This window comes from Motacilla alba, chromosome 3 (assembly GCF_015832195.1).
Source record: "Motacilla alba alba isolate MOTALB_02 chromosome 3, Motacilla_alba_V1.0_pri, whole genome shotgun sequence".
NCBI lineage: Eukaryota > Metazoa > Chordata > Aves > Passeriformes > Motacillidae > Motacilla > Motacilla alba.
The window spans coordinates 89,490,571-89,511,650 of record NC_052018.1 but is presented as its reverse complement, the minus strand read 5'-3'; the positions used below and the strand labels follow the sequence as shown (position 1 = coordinate 89,511,650).

Here is a 21,080-nt window from a genome sequence, read left to right as displayed (position 1 = left end):
AGCAACAGAGATGTTAATCTCCTTCAACCTTTCATTTGCAGAATAATTGGTAAAATTTAATGAGCTCTTGCTTTCCCCAAAAGTGCTTGATATCATGGAAGAATCACTATTTTTCTGGAAATTCCTCTATTCTGTTCTTGTCTTCCCCTGTTTGGCCCTTCCTTGATTTAATTCAGAATAAGACAAGAAGTTACAGTCTGTTTTTTTTCAAAAAAGGGCCTGATATTTAAAAACCTTTAGTATCTGCTGAATTACAGCAAGTAACATCAGACTGTTCCTCACTTCTGTGATTATTTCACAAGCCTAGAAAATCTGGTAGTTGAAGAAAAATGTAAATAATAAAAAGAGAGAAAGAACATATGCAAATGTAGAGATAAGCACAGAAAATGTGCACATTTAATCCCATTGATGGCAGATTCAGCTAGGAAAGTTAACATACTAGCACATGATAATCTGGTGGTTATTTCAACATAATTAATTATGGCAATTTTGGGGTTTTTTTATGAGGAATGCAACAATTCAGAGAGAGTGGTAAGAGGCTGCTGAGCTGATGAGCTCTTCAGCTTCTGATTCCAGCCCAGATTGATGGCATTTTGAGAGTTGTTTGATACAAAGACTTTAGTAATATCAGACTAATCCCTAGCAATTGGATCCTGAAAGTGAGACTGATTACCTTTAGAAGTTTTAGAATTTTCAATTTAATTTTTCCCAAGTGTTATAGAGAAGTGCCTGTCAAGGGATGAGAAGAGTCTTACATGGGTAGTGATCTCTCCACTTATCTGGGAGGCAGCCCATACAACTTACCTGGATTAGATGTTTAAATTGCAGGTGCTTGAAGTGTAGTGGGATGAGTCCTGGCTTTGCAAATCACTCATCTGTGATAGCTCTGCTTGCTCTCATCCTAGGAAATCCCCCTCTCCACTCCCAGGGCTGCAGACCCCATACCCAGACCAGGGAGAAAGCAGAGCCTTTTCTGGCTCAGCAGCCAGCCTGGGGCACAAACAAGGGTCTTGGTCCTCAGGGGTCTGTGTCTGCTGCTCTTCTCCAAATAATGAACAGTTTAAAGTAACATTTGAAACCTCCTGGTATGGGGAACACAGGAAAGTTGGACCTTACTGACATTCCTCAAACAAGGAAGTGCCTGAACATGTGGTGTTGCATCACTCTGGCAGGTGCTGGAGCAGCACAGCAGGGAATGCTTTTTATCCTTTGAAACTCTATTTCACATGAGTTTCCTCTGTTCCTTGTCTTTCACAGAGGTTTTCTATTTTTCTTTTTTTTTTTTTTTTGGTGCTTTCCTGTCCTCACACCATCCCCAAGGACTCCTTCCCTCACATGTATCTCCTTTCTAATTTTTTTCCTTTGATTCCTTTCACCTTTACTCAGAGATTATTTAGAGCTAGGGTAGCTTGTTCTCCTCTGGGCTCTGCAAGTCTCCAGCCTTTAGAGCTCCAAGTGGAAAGCACTGCCTGGTTCTGCTGCTAGGAATGCCCTAATGTCCAAGAGAACAATTAAAGGCTCTGTTCTTTGAGGGCAGCTGGAGACAGCAGTCCCTGACAGGCAGCCTGTCCTGTGATAGGAGATCACGCAGCTCAGCACTGCCAGGACAAGGTGGAAAAGCAAAGTTGAATGCAATATAAATGCAATGGGAAGAGATGACTAGGGAGGAGATGCGTGAAAAAGCAGCACACAATTTACCCAGTCCTGACACAGAATGAAAAAAAAAACCCGAAAAAAGCAACAAATAAGAATGAGCTGCCAGCGAGCAGCCATTACGTTCTGAACATTCAGGTCAGAAATAATCACCTCATCTAACTGGTTCTTCAGGGAACTTTTTTGTGCTCCATCAGTATCCAAATTGTTTTATCATGTGAATTTGTTCATTAAAAATACATATGAGAGAGACACATGCTAATTATAGCAAAAGGAAAAATATTTTTCAGTGTAATTGAAGCTTGAAAAAAGTGGAATATTTTTCAGTATTGTTTGCAACAGTCCACAACAATTTTCATTTATCTGTCCTAAAATATTTTTTTTTTGTCTAATGAATTAATGCTTAAGATGCACATTTCTATAAAATATCAAGTAGGGAGTCTAGAGGGTAAATTTTCACAGAAATTTTGCTTAAAAAGCCAATAATAGATTGTTGATATTTGTGGAGAAAAAAAAAAAAAGAGTAAGAATATTGCTCGTAGAGTAAAAGAGGAGGTACCAGTCTATTTCATGCTAATCAAACCCAAGATGCACATGAGAATTCTCAATTTTATTATTCATCAGTAGGTAAGGTAAATATATGTATTTATCACTCAATTTTAGAAGAAATTTTAGTAATATTAACTTTTAATTATCACCCTTTCCTCTCTGAATTTACGCTGCACTATTATTTCTGTAAAGTTGAATCTTCTGTATCTAATTGCTCACATATTTGAGATAATTGTAGCAATGGATGTGAAATATTAAGAGCAGTGAAAATAACCATGGGAATTATAAATCATCTGAACTTTCCATGGTAACCCTTGGAGTTACCCTAGAATTTTAGGGCAGTGCCCTTCTCTCTACACTCAGGCCACAGTTCAACAATGTCTGCCGGTAGTCTTAAAAATTAGTGTGAGCTTTTGTATCATGGAAACACAAGGACTGGAGTTTACATCTGAAGTTGAACATATTTTTGGGCGCTAATCTGCCCTTCTGAGTAGAAGAGGAATGTATTTTATATCAGTTGTAATGCACATCCTCATACATTTCAGCTTTGTTTTTGTTTTAAGCTGTAGCTATTTGAAAGCCATTTCCTCTCCCGTTGTCTATCAGTTTCTGCGCATCTGGGGAAAAATGGCAGCAGAACTCCCACTTGTGTTTCCCTCTTTCCCAGCCGAATTGCCTCTGCAGAGCTGGCTGCACACTAACACTGTGCTGAGCCCCAGTCGTTACAGCCCACGACCACTTTGGGGGAGAGACAGAGTTTTTCCATCTGTCTGCATGTTAGTGCCTTGAAGGGACTGCCCTCATGAGTTTTGCTATGTGTATATGTGGATGTCCTTCTCAATACTGTCAGCATGCTCAGTGAATTTTTGCCAATGAACACAGAGGTCCCCAGTTCAGCTATTTCATCTCTAGTGTCAACCTGCACTCTTCATTCCAAAACTTCCCTGATGCCTGTGTGAGACCAGCTCCCATGGGATTTCCCTGCCCCTGATCAGTCATAGGCTCACAGCAGGGATTAATCTAGGCAGAAAACCACATGGCAGTTTGAGAACACTTACCTTTTGACATTACATTGTAATTTTATTGACCTTTACTGGATTTAATATTTTTGTGTTTTTCTTTATTTGTATCCTCTTCAAATGAAAAAAAATTCTCGTTCCCTACTGTGAAATAACTTGCTCAAGATTTTATTCTGAAGTGCAAATCTGTTTACACTATTCATTTAAAAAAATCACTCTTTAATGAGCCTCATGTTTATCACTGCTCACCAGAAGAGAGTCCTTACTTTTCTTTAATATCCTTAGATATTATTTGCTGGGATTCTCCTAGCACTACATGCATGCTTTAGAATAAGCCAGAAGTCTCCTAATTACAAAGCATTTTATTCATTTCTTTGTACTAAATCAGCTTTGCTATAAGGAAGTTTTTTGGGTGATGTGGATTCTATTGTAGGCCCAATAGAGGTCAACAGAGAAAATTACAAAATGTGAGGAACTAAATTCTTTATACAGAATTGCTATTCTGGGAATTAATAATTGAAAAAGTTGAACAGTTCATGGTCTTCAGAAGCTTAGTAAAATGTAATGTATTGGCTTAATATATCTTGACTTATATAAGATATAAACATAACCTTTGAGTAAAATTAATAATATTACTGTTGAACCATTCAAAGTCAAGGGGAATATATCGGTTGATAAAAGCTTTTCTCACCAGTTCTAGGTATGCAGTGTGCCTCTATTTCCTATACACACGCTCTGTCTCTAACAGAGTGCCTGTGCATGCCAATGATCAGACTTGTGTAGGGACAGCTAAAACACTGATTTGTAAATGAATTTTTTTTTTCAGCATTGCATTATAAGAAATGTGTGGAAATGTTTGGCTGACTGCACTATAGCAGTGGATTCTATGTGCTTTCCCTTCATGGGCCAAAAAGCATATTTGCATATAGATCTGCAGTTGAATGACTCAATGCTTGTTTCCTTTCAGTGCTGAAGCAGTTAGAAACCTTCTCACGGTAAGTGCAACTCCATTGGGAATGAGTTAACTGCAACTGCTAAAATTAGAACGTGATCTTTAGCTGTTACCAGCAGACATGGCTTCCTTTTTTTGCTGATAAAATGATTTGAGAGGCATCCCTCTTGCAGCGTTATATAGGCAATTTTCTTATCCCTCACTTCATGTTCTGTCTCCAAAAGGCAAAATCTTCCCTTGATTTGTTGAGGTGCTATGTAAGGATATCACAATTGCTGTGATAATTACCTGGTACCACTCATTTTTATTTATGCATGTCTCATAGCACACACGAAAAAAGCTTAAAATCCAAAGTTGCATGTCGAGAAAGAAGAGAATGTGAGGCTGGCAACCAGCTTCTGCAGAATGTTGAGTCTTGCTGTGCTGTCAGTGGTCTGCTTCTCATGCAGAAGTGGGGGAGAGCCATGCTAGTGCTCCTCACCCTTCGTGCTCCTGCACGTGCTGCTGGCCCTCTCTGCAGTGCAGCTTTATCTGTGGAAAGCCCAACCTGTACCTCAAAACACAAACTGAAAACCTGTGGGAACCAAAGCCCGAGTTGAGTTGTGGGTGACCTGCCCCTGCCCCCTCTCTCTCCCACATGTGTTTTAATCCAGGCTTAGGCAAGGTCATGCACAGCGTTTGAGTTGCAGCACGTTGCCAGGAGAAAAGGGAAAACTGGAGGAGTAAGGCTTTGGTGCCTGGGGTCTGATACACAGTGCAGAGCTGCAGGTCCACATCCAAGCCAGAGTTCCAGTGCTAACTGTTCTGCTTCTTCTTCCTTTTCACACGTACAATTCCTATCACACAAATGTCCATGGGTATGTTTACTCTTTCTTTTTCAGTTGGCCCCAACTGTTCAAAAAAAACTGTGTGCAAAACAAAAAAAAGTATTTTTGACCTTTGCTTTTTGTAAAGATGAGGCACTTTGATTTGAATTGCGATCTTGGTTTAGAACTACACCACACTTGGATCCTGGGCATAGTGTATTTTAATTTCTTACCTGCATGGCACCATGGCCTTTAGACCCCAGTCCTGTAACCAGCTGCAAGAAGATGCCTGGCTGCACTCTTGGAGCATCAGCTGGAAGCCTGACAATGTGATGCACCAGCTCTCTAACAAAAAGCCATATCAGCCTCTAAGGATGTAATTTTCCATCTCCTTTACTTCTTGTGTATTATATAGTTGTCATGCATCTTGAAAAGCAGGGATTATGGAATATATCCCTTAGAATTCTGTTTAATCCCTGCTGATAGGATTGCAAATATCTTATTGATTGGCCATGTCTGAGTCCAGATGAACTGACAGCTCTCTCCAGTCACTGTGACAATACTGTGTGTGAAGAATTTGGAGTGGAATTGTCCTCGCTACAGTTTAGGAGCCATTGTACTTGGTTAACTTCCAGTCAAAGCAGTTATATGCTCATGAGAGAGCATAATAGTTTCATGAGATGTTATTTTGATCTTATTTCATGTGGTCTATACATGAATGCTGTGCACTGTTCACATCTTATAAGCCATACTTTTCTGAGCCCCATCTGAGGTACTGTGATTTGGAATCACAAACAGCAGTACAGAAACTAGACCATAATCTCTTACCATTCATTTCTCATTGAACAGCTTTCACGGGTCTAAAGACATTTTTTTCTTTCAGTATTTACCTACATGATTTTTTCCTGTTGGATCCTTTATAGTACCTACTGAGTCTAAGTAGCACTATTGTGATAATGCAAATGTTTGTTTTTAAAAGCAGGTTCATTCCATGGAACTAAAACAACTCTTTTGAAGAATGTGAATATTTTTTTAACTTGGGGAATCACTGCTATATACAAGGAAAACATGTTCACAAAACCCCCTCAGAGCTCAGTGTAAATGGTGCCATTGGATAGAGCTGGGAGGTTTGAAAACACATACTGTTATGGGGTTTGCTTTATCAATCTTCAGAGCAAATGGAATACAATCATGCTGGTTTGGAGCTGTGGATTAATCTTCTCACTGTTTAAATGAAGTTTCAGTGGCACTGCAGTAAGCAGCTTGCCCTGTTTAAAGCCACATGGCAGTGTTTGGATGTTGCAGTGTTTAGAGCGCTTGCCTAGGACCTGGAAAACCATGATTCAGTTCTCTGCTTCCTCACAGGCCTCCCATGACATGTCAATCAGGTCTTTTGAGTCTATATCTCCAAGCATTTATATACCTAAGTCCTCAGACACAAAAATAAGAAGGTGCTTAAGTGCTTGCTTGAAGATTTGGAGGCAAAGAAGAGATAACACCTGTTCTGAAGAATCATATGAAGCCTTCTCATTCTTCCAGAGCACTGCTCCGGAGCAGGTCAGAAGCCTTAGAGGGGATCCTCTATCAAAGAAAACTCTTTACTTTTATTGGTAATGAAATCTCATGGAAATGCCACCCACAGGAATCCAGAAGCTGTTGACTGAAACTGGATGATTTGTTAGTTTCAGTGCTGTCTGCACTGATTAGCAGGTGAAAATTAATTAGCACACAGCTTTGGTGATGACTGCTGAGGCTAGGAACAGATGGCTGTAAATGACCTAGTTACTGCTGCCTGAAAAGTCACACCTTTGGCTCTTGTGAAATGATCCTGCCCCGTTGTGAGCAGAAATTCAAATATGCTGCCTCTCCAGGAAGGCTTAGATACCAAAGTTTGCTTTGTAATTGCATCTTAGGTCAGAGCTTGACTGTGGTTAATTCACATGGCTCAGCTAGAAAACAAAGGCACGTTTAGGAGGGTCACTCAGCCACTTGCAATCTTCTCCACTGCTGTTGACAAATATTCTCTCACATTCACAGAGTAGGTGCAGAAATAGCCAGAAAATTTTATATTTGGGAAGGGAAATACAATATCCAAAATTACCCTTTTTGTGAAATTTTGTTGTCTTGGGAAACTCGGGAGGGAAAGAAAACCTCAACAACTTATATGAAATACAGGGATGATAAATGCATTAAGGATTGTCTTAAACATACATGTTGGTGGAGAAATTCCTATATAAGCACCTGACTTTACCAAAAAACTTTGTTTTCTTTGCTGGACCTTCCAGACCTAATTCAGCAAAGCCCTTAAATCCATTCCAGAGCTCAGTCCATCAGCTAGACTACATCATGTAGTCCCCAATACACCCTATATGTCTGAGCTTAGATTGGCATGCCATGCATCTTTAACCTGTTCTTTTAACCTGTTTTCTTATGGTTCTTGACAAATTTAGAGTTTCCTGCAGTATGGTTGGCAATTTCAAAAGGCTTTTTTTCAGAAGCTGTTTTTTGTGTTTGCACAGAGGATTTGATGTAGCTGAACCCAATCCTCTTTATCGAATGTTTTAACTGAAAGTCTTAGGGCTTAACTTTTTGTTAGCTTGCTGCTTGGTTTTTTCCTAAAGCCACATACCCAGTGGGAATGTGTCATCTTGTAATATTTGGCTGTCTTCTATTGTGGGAGTTAAAACCAATTTGGTTTTGAACAAGAAGAAATTTTTCTATAAATAAGCATCTTTGTATGGGAAGCCAATTTCTCTGGCAAAGCTCTGGGAAACAACAAAAGCAAAATGAAAATGCAAACTTGTCAGACCAACATACTTAATATCAAAGAAAAGATAGAGACAACATTAATGATACAACTGTTACCTATGGTGAGGCTAGCGTAACATCAGCTTGGGCTAAAATTAGTCCACTCTCACCATTCCTATGCATAAATCATGTTAGTTCTCACATTAGATCTTAGATATTGATGATTGTAATCCTCAAATACTGTTCAATATCACTGTTCAGAGATATTTTTCACTTTTTATGATTTCTGTGCTATGTGAGCAATAACTCATAGAAGCTGGACACAGAGTTAAGAATTTTTTCATCTAAAAGCAGAGAAATACACAACAATAATGTACATGTAGGCAGGGAAACTATGTAAGTGCTGTGGTGAACACATTGTTGCTAAAGTTAAATAGCAAAAAAGATTAGAAAATTGTACTGTGGTGAGTATGTTCAAAAATATGGTGTCAGTGATCCTCACAGTCTTAAAATTCACACAGAATTGCCCACTAAATTTAATTTCTAAGTTGTCCTTTATCAGAGTCTTCATTTCAAATTACAGATAGAGGATTTAATTCTGAATTAGTCCATATTTCATTGTATATATTTAATCATTCATTCTCAATACTTTCCCTGATAATTTGGGGTTTTTTTAAACTCATGACCCTCTGGCATAGATGTAGGTAAGGCTGTGGAAAAACATGTCTTAGTTGGTCTCTTTTTGTGAAAAAAGCTTGCATAAGTAACTACATAGGCATTTTAAATATAAAATACCATGGAGAACATATTGACTGTGACTGTGAAAGTCAATCACAGAGATAACTAACAGCTCTTGTCAAACATCTAAGGAGATTTGACTGTCTGTTTTTGTAACTTGTGCTATGAGTAGAGGCTAAAACATTTACTTGACAAAATACTATTCAAGTGTTTTTCTTGTAAAGAAAATACAGATCCAAACTTTAAAATTCTGAGGTTGCCTCTTGTTGTGAGACACCAGACAAGTAATTTAATTCAGCCTTTCTCTAGCTCCACCATTTTGTCTGTAAGCTTGAGTGATACTGGTGTACACCTACTCTTTAGGATGCTGTGCAGTTTTTAATTAGCCAGTCCGACAAGAACTATGAGATACTGATGTGAAAAGTGCTGGCCATAAATGTGGAGAGCAGGATGAGTGGCAGAAAATGAACTTGAATACACCTTTGGTCACATAAATATTTTTCAAAACATTTAAAAAATCAGCCTCAAATTCTGTGGCAAAGGTTTCCTCTGTTGATGCCACACCATGGATTTCTAATCCATATTCTGCACTGGAGCTTCTGTGTGTAGAGAAATGCTGGTTATGCAAGAGGTTGATGGTGTGAAGCAATGCCCCAGGGGATGGGCTTGTGAGGGAATTTTGGCTCTCTAACTGTTTCTGGTAAGACTGAATAATTTTTATTTTTCAGCCCTTGCTTAATAGCAAGTATCCAGGATGTCAAGAACTTCCTTCAAATATATCCTGTTGGTACATAGGTTATTCCAGGAAAAGTATATGAATAATTGATAAAATGGAAGCATATTGTCAATATTTTTGAGCCTCAGGTAATATTATAAGCTCTATTATTGTAAAGCACAGTGTTCAGGCCAAAAACTTCCTTAAATAAGCATATTTAGTTGACACAATATTTTTGAAATTTTTCAATGCAGTATTTAATGTTGCTGGGGTAATGGCACTTAATGCTTGTAGCCCAAGGCCAGAAACAGAAATTGTATGTTCTGTACCATTTTGTCATCATAGAGTCTGGGATAATGCTGAAATTGGGAATTGATATGCAAGGTGTTTGGGGAGTAGTTGAAAACAACATTGTGTTCCACTGTTAGCCAGCTCACTCTGATGCACCTTCTCTTTAGTTTCTTGCTCGTCTCAGGAAAAATTATATGCTGCCAGGTGGGTAAATTTTTCATTTCATAGCAGGTGATGTTTAATCAATATACAGAATGGCCATCCTGCTGCAGAATAAATAGATGGTTTTGAAAATTCCTCTTGGTAGAGTAGGAATTCATATTCACCCCGCTGATATAGTTAGGAAAAATAAAGGAGGTGCCTTGAAATCTGCTAGTATTTGTGCCTGTGAGCTGTGGAAGGATTTCTGGCCCCCTGGGTTCCCAGAGTGCTGGTGTATTGACACATCTGCAGTGATCTTGTGTGTTCCTTCCCAGGGAGGAGAGGTTAAGCAACCCTTTATTGGATAAAGCAGACTTCCTGCCTTGCAGGCTCTGCAGGGTAAGGTAACTAAGGGGAGGCTAATGAATTTCAGATAAAGTGCAGAGCAGCTGTTTTGTAGATCAGGTTACAAGCCTGAGCCATTGTTTTGTTTGAAGGAATATGAATAATTTACTTTTTTACCCATTCCATCAAGCTTCCTTTGCTAGGACTTAGTAGTTCTATTTCACTCTACAAAGCTGGATACTGGTGAAATGCCATGAATTCAAAGACAGGCTTTTCTTCCTTCCTTAAGGGAAGGACTGTTTAAGAAACATGGCTCTGTGAATGGCCCTGCCATCATCACTGCTGGGTGTGAGGTGCTGTCCCTCACAAAGCTCCACCCAAAACACAGGGCACGTCCATGTTCACTCTGTGGTGTCTATCATTCCTACCAACTAGATCACTGGGTTCTCACTCTTTCTACCCCTGGTATGGCCTCTGTGCTTCTGGCTTTTGTGAGAAGTCAGCCTTGCACCCAGACTGATGTGTCACCTTTGTTGTCTCAGCAGTAGGCAACCTTAGCCTCTTGGTGGTAAATCCCAAGCTCACAGATGAACTGTGAGGACAATCTCACTGCTGATTCTTGGGATTGAGATTTATTCTTCATGTGATGACCAGTGTATGACAGCATCTCTTCATAATGTTTCTTAGGGGTTAGAAGTTTTTTCAATTCCTGCATTCAACTGAAAAATGAGTAGTGGTGCTGAGAGTAGAACTTAATGTTTGTTTAATTCTTTCTCTATTAAACCACTTTAGAATATTAATGAAATATTTTCAGGGGAAATGAAAATATGGAAAAATCTATTGAACTAGTTGATTATTCCAAAAGCCATGACAGTTGTTTGCAATTAAACTGTATAGAAATAATTTCAACAGTAGATATTTTAATAGTAGATCAACCTGTTGTTCTAGGCACTCTAGAAATGCACATAAAGAGATGGTTTCTGCTCCAAGGTGATTTTGATTTAAATCAGGTAGAAAGAGACAGAGGTGGCTTAAGCCTACAGTAGGTCAGGCATGACACAGTCATAGAAGTCTGTGCTTTAAATCCTTGACCTGGGATTTTTCCTCCCAATAAAGAAAATGTTCTAACCCCATTATTAATGGCCTTCTATATATACATAGTAGCTATAAGCTGTTGCTTTGAAACACAAAACATCAGAGAAGCCCTCAAGGTGATGCAGTACTTGAAAAAATACATTATCTTAAGCTGCTTAGGAAGATCTGATGCTGTAATTTGTAAGTGATGTGTCTAAAAGGTATTGTTCATAGAGAACAGTCTTGCTCCATAAATATTGATAAAATATTGGAAGATAAACACTAGCAAAGGAAAACATTTCCTTGCTAGGAGGAGAAAAATAAGATAAGCTCCTAAAACATTTAAATAATGTTGGCGTGTCTACAGCAGCACCTCTTTAATCTCATAAAGGTTATATCACTCTATCTGCCATCTGTATGGGTTTTATAATGCAGCTATGTGGCTCAGGGCAACAGCTTTCCAATAGTCCCATGCTTATTAAAGTCTTCCATTTTGTTTTTATAAATTAACATTTCCTACGGCCCTTATTTTTAAAAGGTGTATCAGTGTTAACCCACTTCTGCCTTCCAAAACTATTTTTAACTAGTTTTTGTCATGTTGAGGTTTGATTAAAATTTTAGTGCAATATGGGAAAGTTTAATCCTGAAAGTGTTGAGAGAGCAATCAAAGTCTAAAGCAGCAAGCCAAAGAGTTAAATAAAATACTTCTCATTTGCGCACAGGTAGAAATATAGGAAGTGCTGTGAGTCCTTCAGTCAGTAACATATCAGGTTTCTAAGGATCTGTGCCTACAGCTTCATCCCAGTTAAATTCTCTTTCAGCAAGTAGCACTGCACACATTTTGGCCTTTCACTATGTTTAAAGGCTGTTGAAATGAATAAAAAAGCCTATCAGCTTTCTAAGATAGTACCCCCTCCTGTAATTTCATTCACTGAATAGTTAAAATATACCTCTGGATAAAAGAAGCCCTCAGAGAAATAAGTGATTATTTAATCTAATAACCACCAAGGAATTATGATTATTCTTTTAAATAGTTGGTTTTTTTCTAAGTGGCCTTGAATTTGCACTGAAAATTTACATGGCACAAAATTTACATTGCACTGGAGCAGCAGCAACTTCACAAACATTTCTCTAGAATACTTTTTTTCTTATTTTTAACCTTGTTTTCTTTCTGAATGGCTCTGTGGTTAGACTGATTGCAAGTTTCACACATAATTTGTGCCAGAACACAAAATTCTGCCAGTGTTGGCAGTATTTATGCATCTAGCACATTTATGTTGCTGTTTACACTTGGAAAGTCATAGCAGAATACTTCACCCCAATAGAGACATTATATGGAATTTCAACTATGATTGTGCAGGAAATCAGCTTTCTTATACCTGCTGCTGACCTGGGGGAGTTCCTTGTGCTACCAGCAGTTGGATAACAATACATTTCCACAGCACTAGTTCCTACTAGCAACATCTGAGGATGTTGCTCAAATGACATCAGTCTAAGAAAGACTCAGGCGAAAATATCAAACTAATTTAGGGAGAGTGAGGAAAACAAACTGTGTTCTTGAGCTTCAGACTCTGTAGCCAGGTTTGTATTAGGTCATTAGTGTATTTTTAGTGGAAACGGAGCACCCAAAGCAATTCTGGACCTTGGCATTTAGGAAGAGTTATGGACATCTCACAAGTGCATGTATGTTGAAGGCAATTCCTCTTCCAAGGAAAAGGTTTCTATCAAAACAAGGTTTGTCATCTGTTGAAATATCAGTGGGCAATTGCATGCAATTAATTTATTTCACTGTAGAAATTTGTTGCATAACTTATATTTATTTAATATTACTTCTTAAGTCCTGTTGGTACAGTTGACAGGACCAAAGTCAGTGTAGTCATCACAATTCTGAGTCCAATGCAGAGGAGGCAAGATAGATGCACAACAATTTATATATAGCACAGTTACACTTTATATCAACAAACTTAAAGCAGGCAGTGCCTTCCAGCCCTACTACAAAAGGCTTGCAAACACATTCTTGACTAATGCCAGTTGGAGGCCTCTCTTTATTTGATTCAAGTTTAAAAATTGATGGGTGTTTTAGTGTGTGGCAGAATTAGAGAAGGGAACTTTGAGTCAGCTTTTGCAAATGTGAAATTTTTGCTCCCAGTTATCCTATTCCTGAGAAATCTGGACAGAATAGATTATATAGGATTGTGCTTCACTTCAGCAGATGGTGAGTTACATGGAACACACTTGGATCCTGAGAAAGGGTTGGTTAATTATAATGACTTGCCTGATTAAATTTAAGCATGGCATAAATGCCCTGTATAGCCTAACTATTATTTCTACCCATGAGGTTCCAGTCTGTGTATGAAACTTGAACAGAGTCATTAGGTTTTCATCTAGACCTTTAGTAAGACTTATGTACATTTCCATATTTCCCTGACTATGTGCCAAGGGTCTTATGTACCTTTATCTGGAGTTACTAATTGAAGTGTCATGCAGACATAAAAAATGTGTATTATTCCTGCATTACACCAGTGCATCACATTTTACCTAAAAATGTGCACAGTGGGCTTTATATACTTCCCTATTAAATCCCCTATTAAATATTTAGCTCATTCTCATACCTTTGGTCTCAAGAAGGCTAGAAATTCAAAGCAAAGGCTTTAAAATACTTTTGAATTTTCATTTCAAGCCTGTAATGCATCATGCTTCAAGAACTGTACAAAAGTGAAAGAAAAAAAGCCAGGGAAAATGGCAATTAATCTGTCCTAACAACTGCAAAGGATGTTACCAACGATACAGATATTAAAGCCATTTATTGCCATTGCCAGATAAAAGCTTTATGTAATTAAAACATATGGCTGGTATTAACTGAAAGAGGGACAGGAAATTGAGCATTAAAATTGACTCTGCCCTTAGTTCAGTGTATCTTTGGGGGAGGGCAAAGTGCTATGAGGGAAAGGGTGACAACAATTTTATCTTTGAATATCCTGTCTTTTGTCAGCTATTATTGTAACCTGCATGCTTAAATGTTAAAAAGACTCTGAAGAATTATGAAACCTGATGAGTGTGTCTCAAAAAGCTAGACTGTATTTAGATGCTAAATTCTTCAGTGTAAAGAATCCAGTCCCTCCACCTTCTATACTTTTTGCAATAAAAAGAACAGTTTTGGCTTTTAGAGAAATGATTGTTTAAATATAACATGTAATGTAGTCAGTGGAAATTTCCATTCTTCCAGTTTTATTTCTGAAAGGCTGTATCCCAGAAAGCTAATTTTTGGAAGCATTTTCACAATCCTGTTTAAGCAGAAGTGCTGGATTGCCTTTTAAGAGTGCCTACCAGATTAGAGTATATAGAGCTAGTTTCATTTATACTCAGTGAGGAGTTGACTCTGTTTGTGTCTTGCTTGATATAATAATGTGATGATGTTTTTGTTCTGCCTTTCTTTGTGCTGGTTTTGAACCAGAGTTTAATGGGAATAACTGTATCTTGTACTTTACTGTCCATACAAAATAATGCCAAATTGTAATCTCAAATCCTTTACTGTCCTTACATGTAGTGTCAGCTGCAAGTTACTTTCCTAAGCAGGAACCTCTAGGCTGTTTGTAAAGTTGCCTTATTGAAAATTGAGAAGGGTAAACAATGATCTGATATTATTTGAACCCTGGGCTTCTCAAATGATTAATGACCACATGCCTTCTGTAAATAAATAGAAAGTTTTGCCAACAAATACATCAAAAATGATGCAGTTCTGTAAGGTTTTGTGGTGATGGTCCCCCTTAGTAATCGGTGTGGGTAATAGCTTTTGTCTATTCACATGAATTCATAAAGCCTGGCTACCTCATTATTTTAGATAGACCCATTTCTGCCAGTCTGAGATTACATTTCTATGGTCTTACCATTCTGGAAGGTATGCAATATCTTTGCAATCAATTTAATACCTTTTTTTGGTCTAATTTAAGATGACCATATAAAGTGAATACTCAAGCAATAAGGTTTTGGTTTTTTTTTCTCAGTGGGATTGTGAGAAAAGCTGAAATTGAACTTTCTGGTGATTTCTTTTCTTTTCTTCTGTTTTGCTTATTGCTGAATGATGCTAAACCCTAATTTGGTATTTCAGGACATGAAGACATCCTTCTTTCATAAAGGAATAAATTTCTGAACCTTTAAAATATATTAACCAAAACAGATGTATTTTTCAGGCTCTCTTTAACCTCTAATAGTAGAGTAAATTCTTCTGCTTTTTGCATGTTTGGTTTTTTTTTCCCTTCATGTTCTCTTCTCTGGCCCAGTTAATTAACGCGGAAGCTTGCATCCCTGGGGAGCACTCAACCTGTAACTAACTAGTGACAAACTAGTGTTTGGAATTTAATATGCAAATTGCTATTTTAGAATTCAATAGAATTTATTTACAGCTGATCATGTATTTTCAATGTCATGTGCCACCATTTTTCAGTTTCAGAGGTAACAGCCCACTTAGATGAAAGGGAAAAAACACTCCTTGAGTTAGCATCTCAGAACCTTGATGCAGGTAGGCACCTCATCACCCTGCAGTTTGTAGGTCACCTTTTCGAGTCCAAAATTCTGCATTACAAAGCCTGGTCTCATTAAGTATTAGAGACCCCAGTTTGTTTAATTCATTTCCATAAGCTCAAAATCCCTATAATTTCTAAAACCACCTGAATGAAGGCTGGGATTCTTGAGTAAATTCAGAAAACAGGTCATTTTCCAGCAGCATCTAATGGTTGGGTCTCTGCCAATGAAGATGGCTCTTGGCATCCTCTGTGTGTACCTTTTCTGATACCATACTTTGGATACCCTCAGCATTGTGGTTATTGACTTATAATAGTAAAGAGACAGAGCAGTTGAAATGCAGCAAGTATTTATGCTTCAAAATTACTATCCTTGGATGTTTAGGATTACAATACAAACAACATGGCCACCTGGAGTTAATATGTTTCATTTATCAGCTGAAAGTCAAAAATGAAAGTGAATTTACTGCACCTGAATGGCCGTAGTAAAAATGCCTGGAGCTCTGGGTCATATGTTATCTGTGGAAGTGGTACAGTGTAAATAACAACAATTGCTCCCACTTTTACAGAGGTCGCACGTTCAATGGGTGCTAACATGGTCCTTTCTTCTGCAGTCCTTCATTCCAGTATCGATATCACATGTGAGGATTCCCAACCTGGGCATTCTGGCTCAAGATTTCATGTAATTAAATATTATTATTCAAGTATTATCTAACACCAATTCACTTTTCAATGAACCATTATCAGACTCCTCTGAATCATCAGTTGATGGACAGGGCTGACTCTTGTTGTCTGCAAGTCTCTTTTCCATGAACTGCTCTGGTAAGAGTATTTGTTATGTTTGTTATTGGCTCTTGTGCAGTCTTCTGTTAAAGACTGAGATTTATCTCTTCTGTTGTCTCTCTCTTCCTTCCCTCCTTTCCTCCTTCCCTCCTTACAGAAAAATCCGTAAGAAGTTCACCAGGTCACAGCTGAAAAGAGCTTCCAGAACACCTTGTTCTCCAATCATTGCAAAGACAAAGTCTCTCATGAACAATAGTCAGGCCCGAACAGAGCCAGGACCCATCATACACTGAAGATACAACAGCATCAGCACCATAATAATGTCAAAATCATGTTTAATTGTGAATGCAGCTATAACAGGACTTCCCACATCTCTGAGGCAGAAACATGTGGACAGGTTCTGGGCAGGATCCAACAGCAGCCCTTGTTTTCCCTCATCTCTGCAGGGGCTACTTCTGGTTCACTGTACTGGCCTATCCCGGATTCCCTCCATTCCCAGACAACGGTGCTGGCTGGTCAGGGAGGGGCTGTTTGCACTGGTCCCACTGAATGGATGCAGAGCCCACCCATCACATTTGTCTATGCCTTCTTGTGGCTCAACAAAAATATGCAGCTTTCAAAACTATTGCAGTGTCTTAAAATGGGGTTTAGCCTTGAGGTGTTGCATTTTCAAACAGAACTGCAAACTTGGAGTGTTCATATTTTTCAGTGTTGGCTTGAGTCACCTTGGATTTGATTTTCTTTACTGAATGTCCACAAGGACAAGGTATTGTTGAGCAGTTCTGAAACTTAGACTGAATAAGGGAATGCCCATTAGTGTCCAGTTTTGAAAATGTTGGCCAAATTAGCTTTGTATAAAAACCTGGAAAGTATTATGTGTGACAGTAAATATCCAGCCGGACTAGTTGCATGTGTAGGAACTGGTCCCATTGTCTCTGTATTTGAAAGCATCTGCCTATTTTTTGCATATTTTTTGCATTTCTTGAAGCCTATTCTGAATAGTGAAAACCAGCAGAACACCATTCCCAGAAGACATGAAGAAACAGATTATTTCCTATTAGTAATGTCTCTCCACAAAATAATTTCTACATTTTTATATGTCTGGATAAAGAGGTCTTGCTTTGAATTCATAAATGTAAGGCTACAGGTGGATACTTACCATGGAGAGATGATGTGCCTTTTGAAACTTCTTGTAGGAAACTGTCAGTCTCCCTGAAGGTGGGAATGGCAACAGAGGCAGGTCTTTTATTTCTACTCAGGTACTTACAGGTGAACAATCTCTGCCCTACTTTGAAATCCAGAGAAATCCAGTGTGGAGCACTGCTGTGTGAACCTAGTTGGGATATATCAATCATCTGAGGCAAGTTGTCCTTCAATAGGTTTGGATTCCATATGGCTTTTAAAGATGAGGTCAGACACTGAACACATCATAGCAAACTGAGATGAGCTTCAAGACTTTTTTTTTTTCTCTCTGTTTACTAGATAGCTCTAACAGCATAGTACAGATGTGAGGTTTTCATCCAGTTGTGGTCATGCACCCAGCTTTGTGGTTAGAAAGACAAGGATATAAGTGACATCTCATACTTCTGGGTGATCCCCCAAAAATGATTTCCCCCCATGCATTTTATTATTTTGATCTGAAAGAGCATCTGTGATCTCAGCCTAAAACTAGCCATACTCTCCATGTAGAATTTTGGGCTCCTTAGACAGTGACCCAGATGTTTCTTCAAAGAAGAAAGCACTCTGACCTCTTGAAGGGACTTGCTGATGATTTTCCATAATGATGGATCCAGGTCTTGTTCACTGTCCTTCACCAGCAAGAAAAGGGTGGATACGAAGAGAGGTTGATGACATGAAGTGCTCGCTTCTAGTGCCCTGAACATTTTAGTGAATGTCATTGATTCAGATTCAGTTGGAGAAGACCTGGGATTCATCTACCTACAGTACTTTCCAGTAGCCATTGAAATGTGCAGCTCTAGAAGTCTTCTAGACACCGGATCTGCATTTTCCTCTAAACAGGAGGGCTTTTTATCAGATAGCTGAGTGGAGACAACCTACTCTTATTAGTAAGAATTGCCTTTATTAACTGCAACATATGGAAACACCTTCCGTATAATAGCTTCCTCACCCAGAAGAATAAAGACAACATGATTATTCAGCAATCTGTTTGACTGAAAAGTATGAAAAACATGAACATAATGAGCTTTGTCTCCCTCAGACATCAGTGAAATCACACACAGCAGACTCATTTTCAAAGTGTTGTTAGCTGTTACGTGGTAGATTTTTTTACCCTGCCTTATTAAGCTTGTACTCAAATGATTTCTTTTAGTCAGTGTGCTCCAGTGTCTAGACAGTATTTTGTAAAATCCCTGTGTGTTCCTGCTTTTGACAAAAGTATTACTATCTGTAATAGTCCGATGTGAAGTAATTTTTTCTTTTCCTCTGAGGAGAGAGAGGCTGGTAACACAGCTCCCTGTCAGCAGCCAGCTGCCTGATACCGTTATCTTTTACATCAAATACCTTACTTCAAAGGTAAGGAAGAATCCCTTGCAGCTCCAAGATGCGGCGCTTCCTCTGGATACACTGGAAATAATGTTCCACCTCTGCCCAGCAGAGCCATTCCCCAGGTTGCAACAGCCTGGCCTTGGGGTGGGTAAGGCATGGAGGAGACTGATAGCTGGAACAACTTCTGCTCTGTCCTTCAGCTGTCCTACATGCAGCTGCAGGGGGACATCCTCTCTCCTACACTGCACACAGCGCACAAGAGAAACTGCACACCATGCGTTGCACCTTAGTTTTTACCTGCTCTCTCTTCATCTGTCTCTCAAGATGTTCTCCAGATATGGATGCAGGATTTACCCGTGATTTCGACTGAGAGCGTGGATGGAAGATGTGCTCAAGTTGTTCCTCCTGATGGGTTTGGACATAACGATTTAAATTTTTGTAGGAATTGTGAAACTCCTCATCACAATATCATGCAATTCCATGCTTTCTGTTGAGTTAAAATATTTTTCACTGGCTGTGAACAAAGATGACACATTCCTCTGTAAACTGAAACAGTATATCCACAACAAATCAGAGCTCTGAACTTCATTATCAGTCTTCTCAAGTTATTTATTTTAAAACCAGCCAACATATATCAGTCATCAACAAATGACACTGAGTATAAACATGAACCTTGTAAGCAAGGACAAGAAGTTTGGTACTTGCCGTACTTGCCATGATATGAGAGAATCAAGGCAGCAACAGCGCTGCATTTACAATGTGATTTATTTTTTCTGTTAGCTAAATAAGAAATCCTTCTGAAAATTTGCATCTCCACTTACAAATATGGGGCTAAAAAAACATGTAAAATGCACAATCTCTTTGTGTCCAGAGGCCTCATGCAGAAAGTAGGAGGATTGTTTTAATGTTTAAAATGTCTATGTTGCCATTTTCAACTATATAGCTGCTCTGCTTTCTTGAAATATTGTGTATACTGTTTTCAGACTATTTTTTAAAGGCCCCGACTTAGTGGTGGAGGTTTTGATTCTGTAGGATGGTAAAGAATGTTTTGAAATGCTTGAGATTGCCTGAAATGTGTTGGTCATATGAAAGCATCTTTAAAACCAGTGTTTTGATTAAAGGCAAATATAGCCTTCATTTCTGGAGTCCAAGCCTTGCAGCATATTATGAAAAACTGGGAATTGGAAGTGAAATGTAGAACAAACAAGGAGTAGAAATGGTGAAATGGAGCCTGCACTTACATAATGTGCACTTTTTTAGTAATCTAAAGTAAGATTTATTTTTTTTAATAAATATAATTTCAACAGAGATACTTTCCTAATTATGAAGGCTTAAATAAAATGGAATGGCTGCACAGTAGTTTCTGATATAGTCACAGTATAACACGCCACAGCCTTTTGCAGAGAACAATTATAGTCCTTCAGAAATACTATATTACTGGACACAGTATCTTTATGTATATGTACTACTATGGTAATGAAATTGTTAGAATCCTTTGGTAATTTCAGCAAAATAATATTCATTTTTAGTTTTCTTTTGAAGCTTCTTTATATAAACCTGTGTCTTCATAAGCCAGAGGGGTTGTCAAAAGATCTGAGTTTATATAACTGCATAGTGGATTTTTTTGGAGTAAGTCAGGACTTTTTTATTCAAATGTTGCATGTTGAGGGAGGAAACCTAATTTTGGAATACATGGGTTTTGGATAAGAGTTTTGAGGTTGTACTATATAGTGATCAACAAATTTGCAGAATATGCTCCTGTTGCTCATAAAGATTTAACAGTTGGTATTGAAATACTGTATTGATTAAATTTAAAAAAAGAGTGAAAAATTAAAGAGTTGTCTTTTAAAATTTCTGCTCTTTAGACTAAAAGTGAATTTCTCAATGGAATGGAAAACTTGGAAGCTCAGTGTTGGGTGTTTGAGAATGTGGAGCACCTTAGAATGAAACAGTACTATTTGATTTGCATTAAAGTGTCTTTGTGTACGAACTCTGTGACTCTTGGCCCTTTTTGCAGGAAACTAAATTTCTACATTGGTACTGTCAGCCCGTTTTACAGTAGGCTATTGAATAGTCAAAAGACTGAAGATTGGTGAACTACATGAGAATTTAAAAGACGAGTAGGTAACAAGGGGATGAGGAGATAAGACTCAGAATTTGGGGAAGTGAGACACGAGGTATTGGTCCTTACACTGGAACACCAGAAGGCTGCTTAGAATTTAACTGAAATCTAGGCAAGAG

The 21,080-nt window shown here is 38.4% G+C and overlaps 1 protein-coding gene across 4 annotated transcripts in view; it reads left to right on the top strand.

Annotated features, from left to right (window-relative positions):
• Positions 1-20,674, top strand: part of MTA3 (metastasis associated 1 family member 3) — a 138,050-nt gene extending 117,376 nt beyond the window's left edge. For 3 of the 4 annotated variants that reach the window (XM_038131060.1, XM_038131059.1, XM_038131058.1), the window contains exon 19: positions 16,492-20,674. In XM_038131060.1, the coding sequence (XP_037986988.1) occupies positions 16,492-16,627 (136 nt within the window). In that variant the 3' untranslated portion in view covers positions 16,628-20,674. Of the gene's footprint in view, positions 1-4,188; positions 4,217-16,491 lie in introns of all 4 variants that reach the window. The other variant, XM_038131061.1, reaches the window with a different exon arrangement.
• The last annotated feature ends 406 nt before the right edge of the window (positions 20,675-21,080 follow it).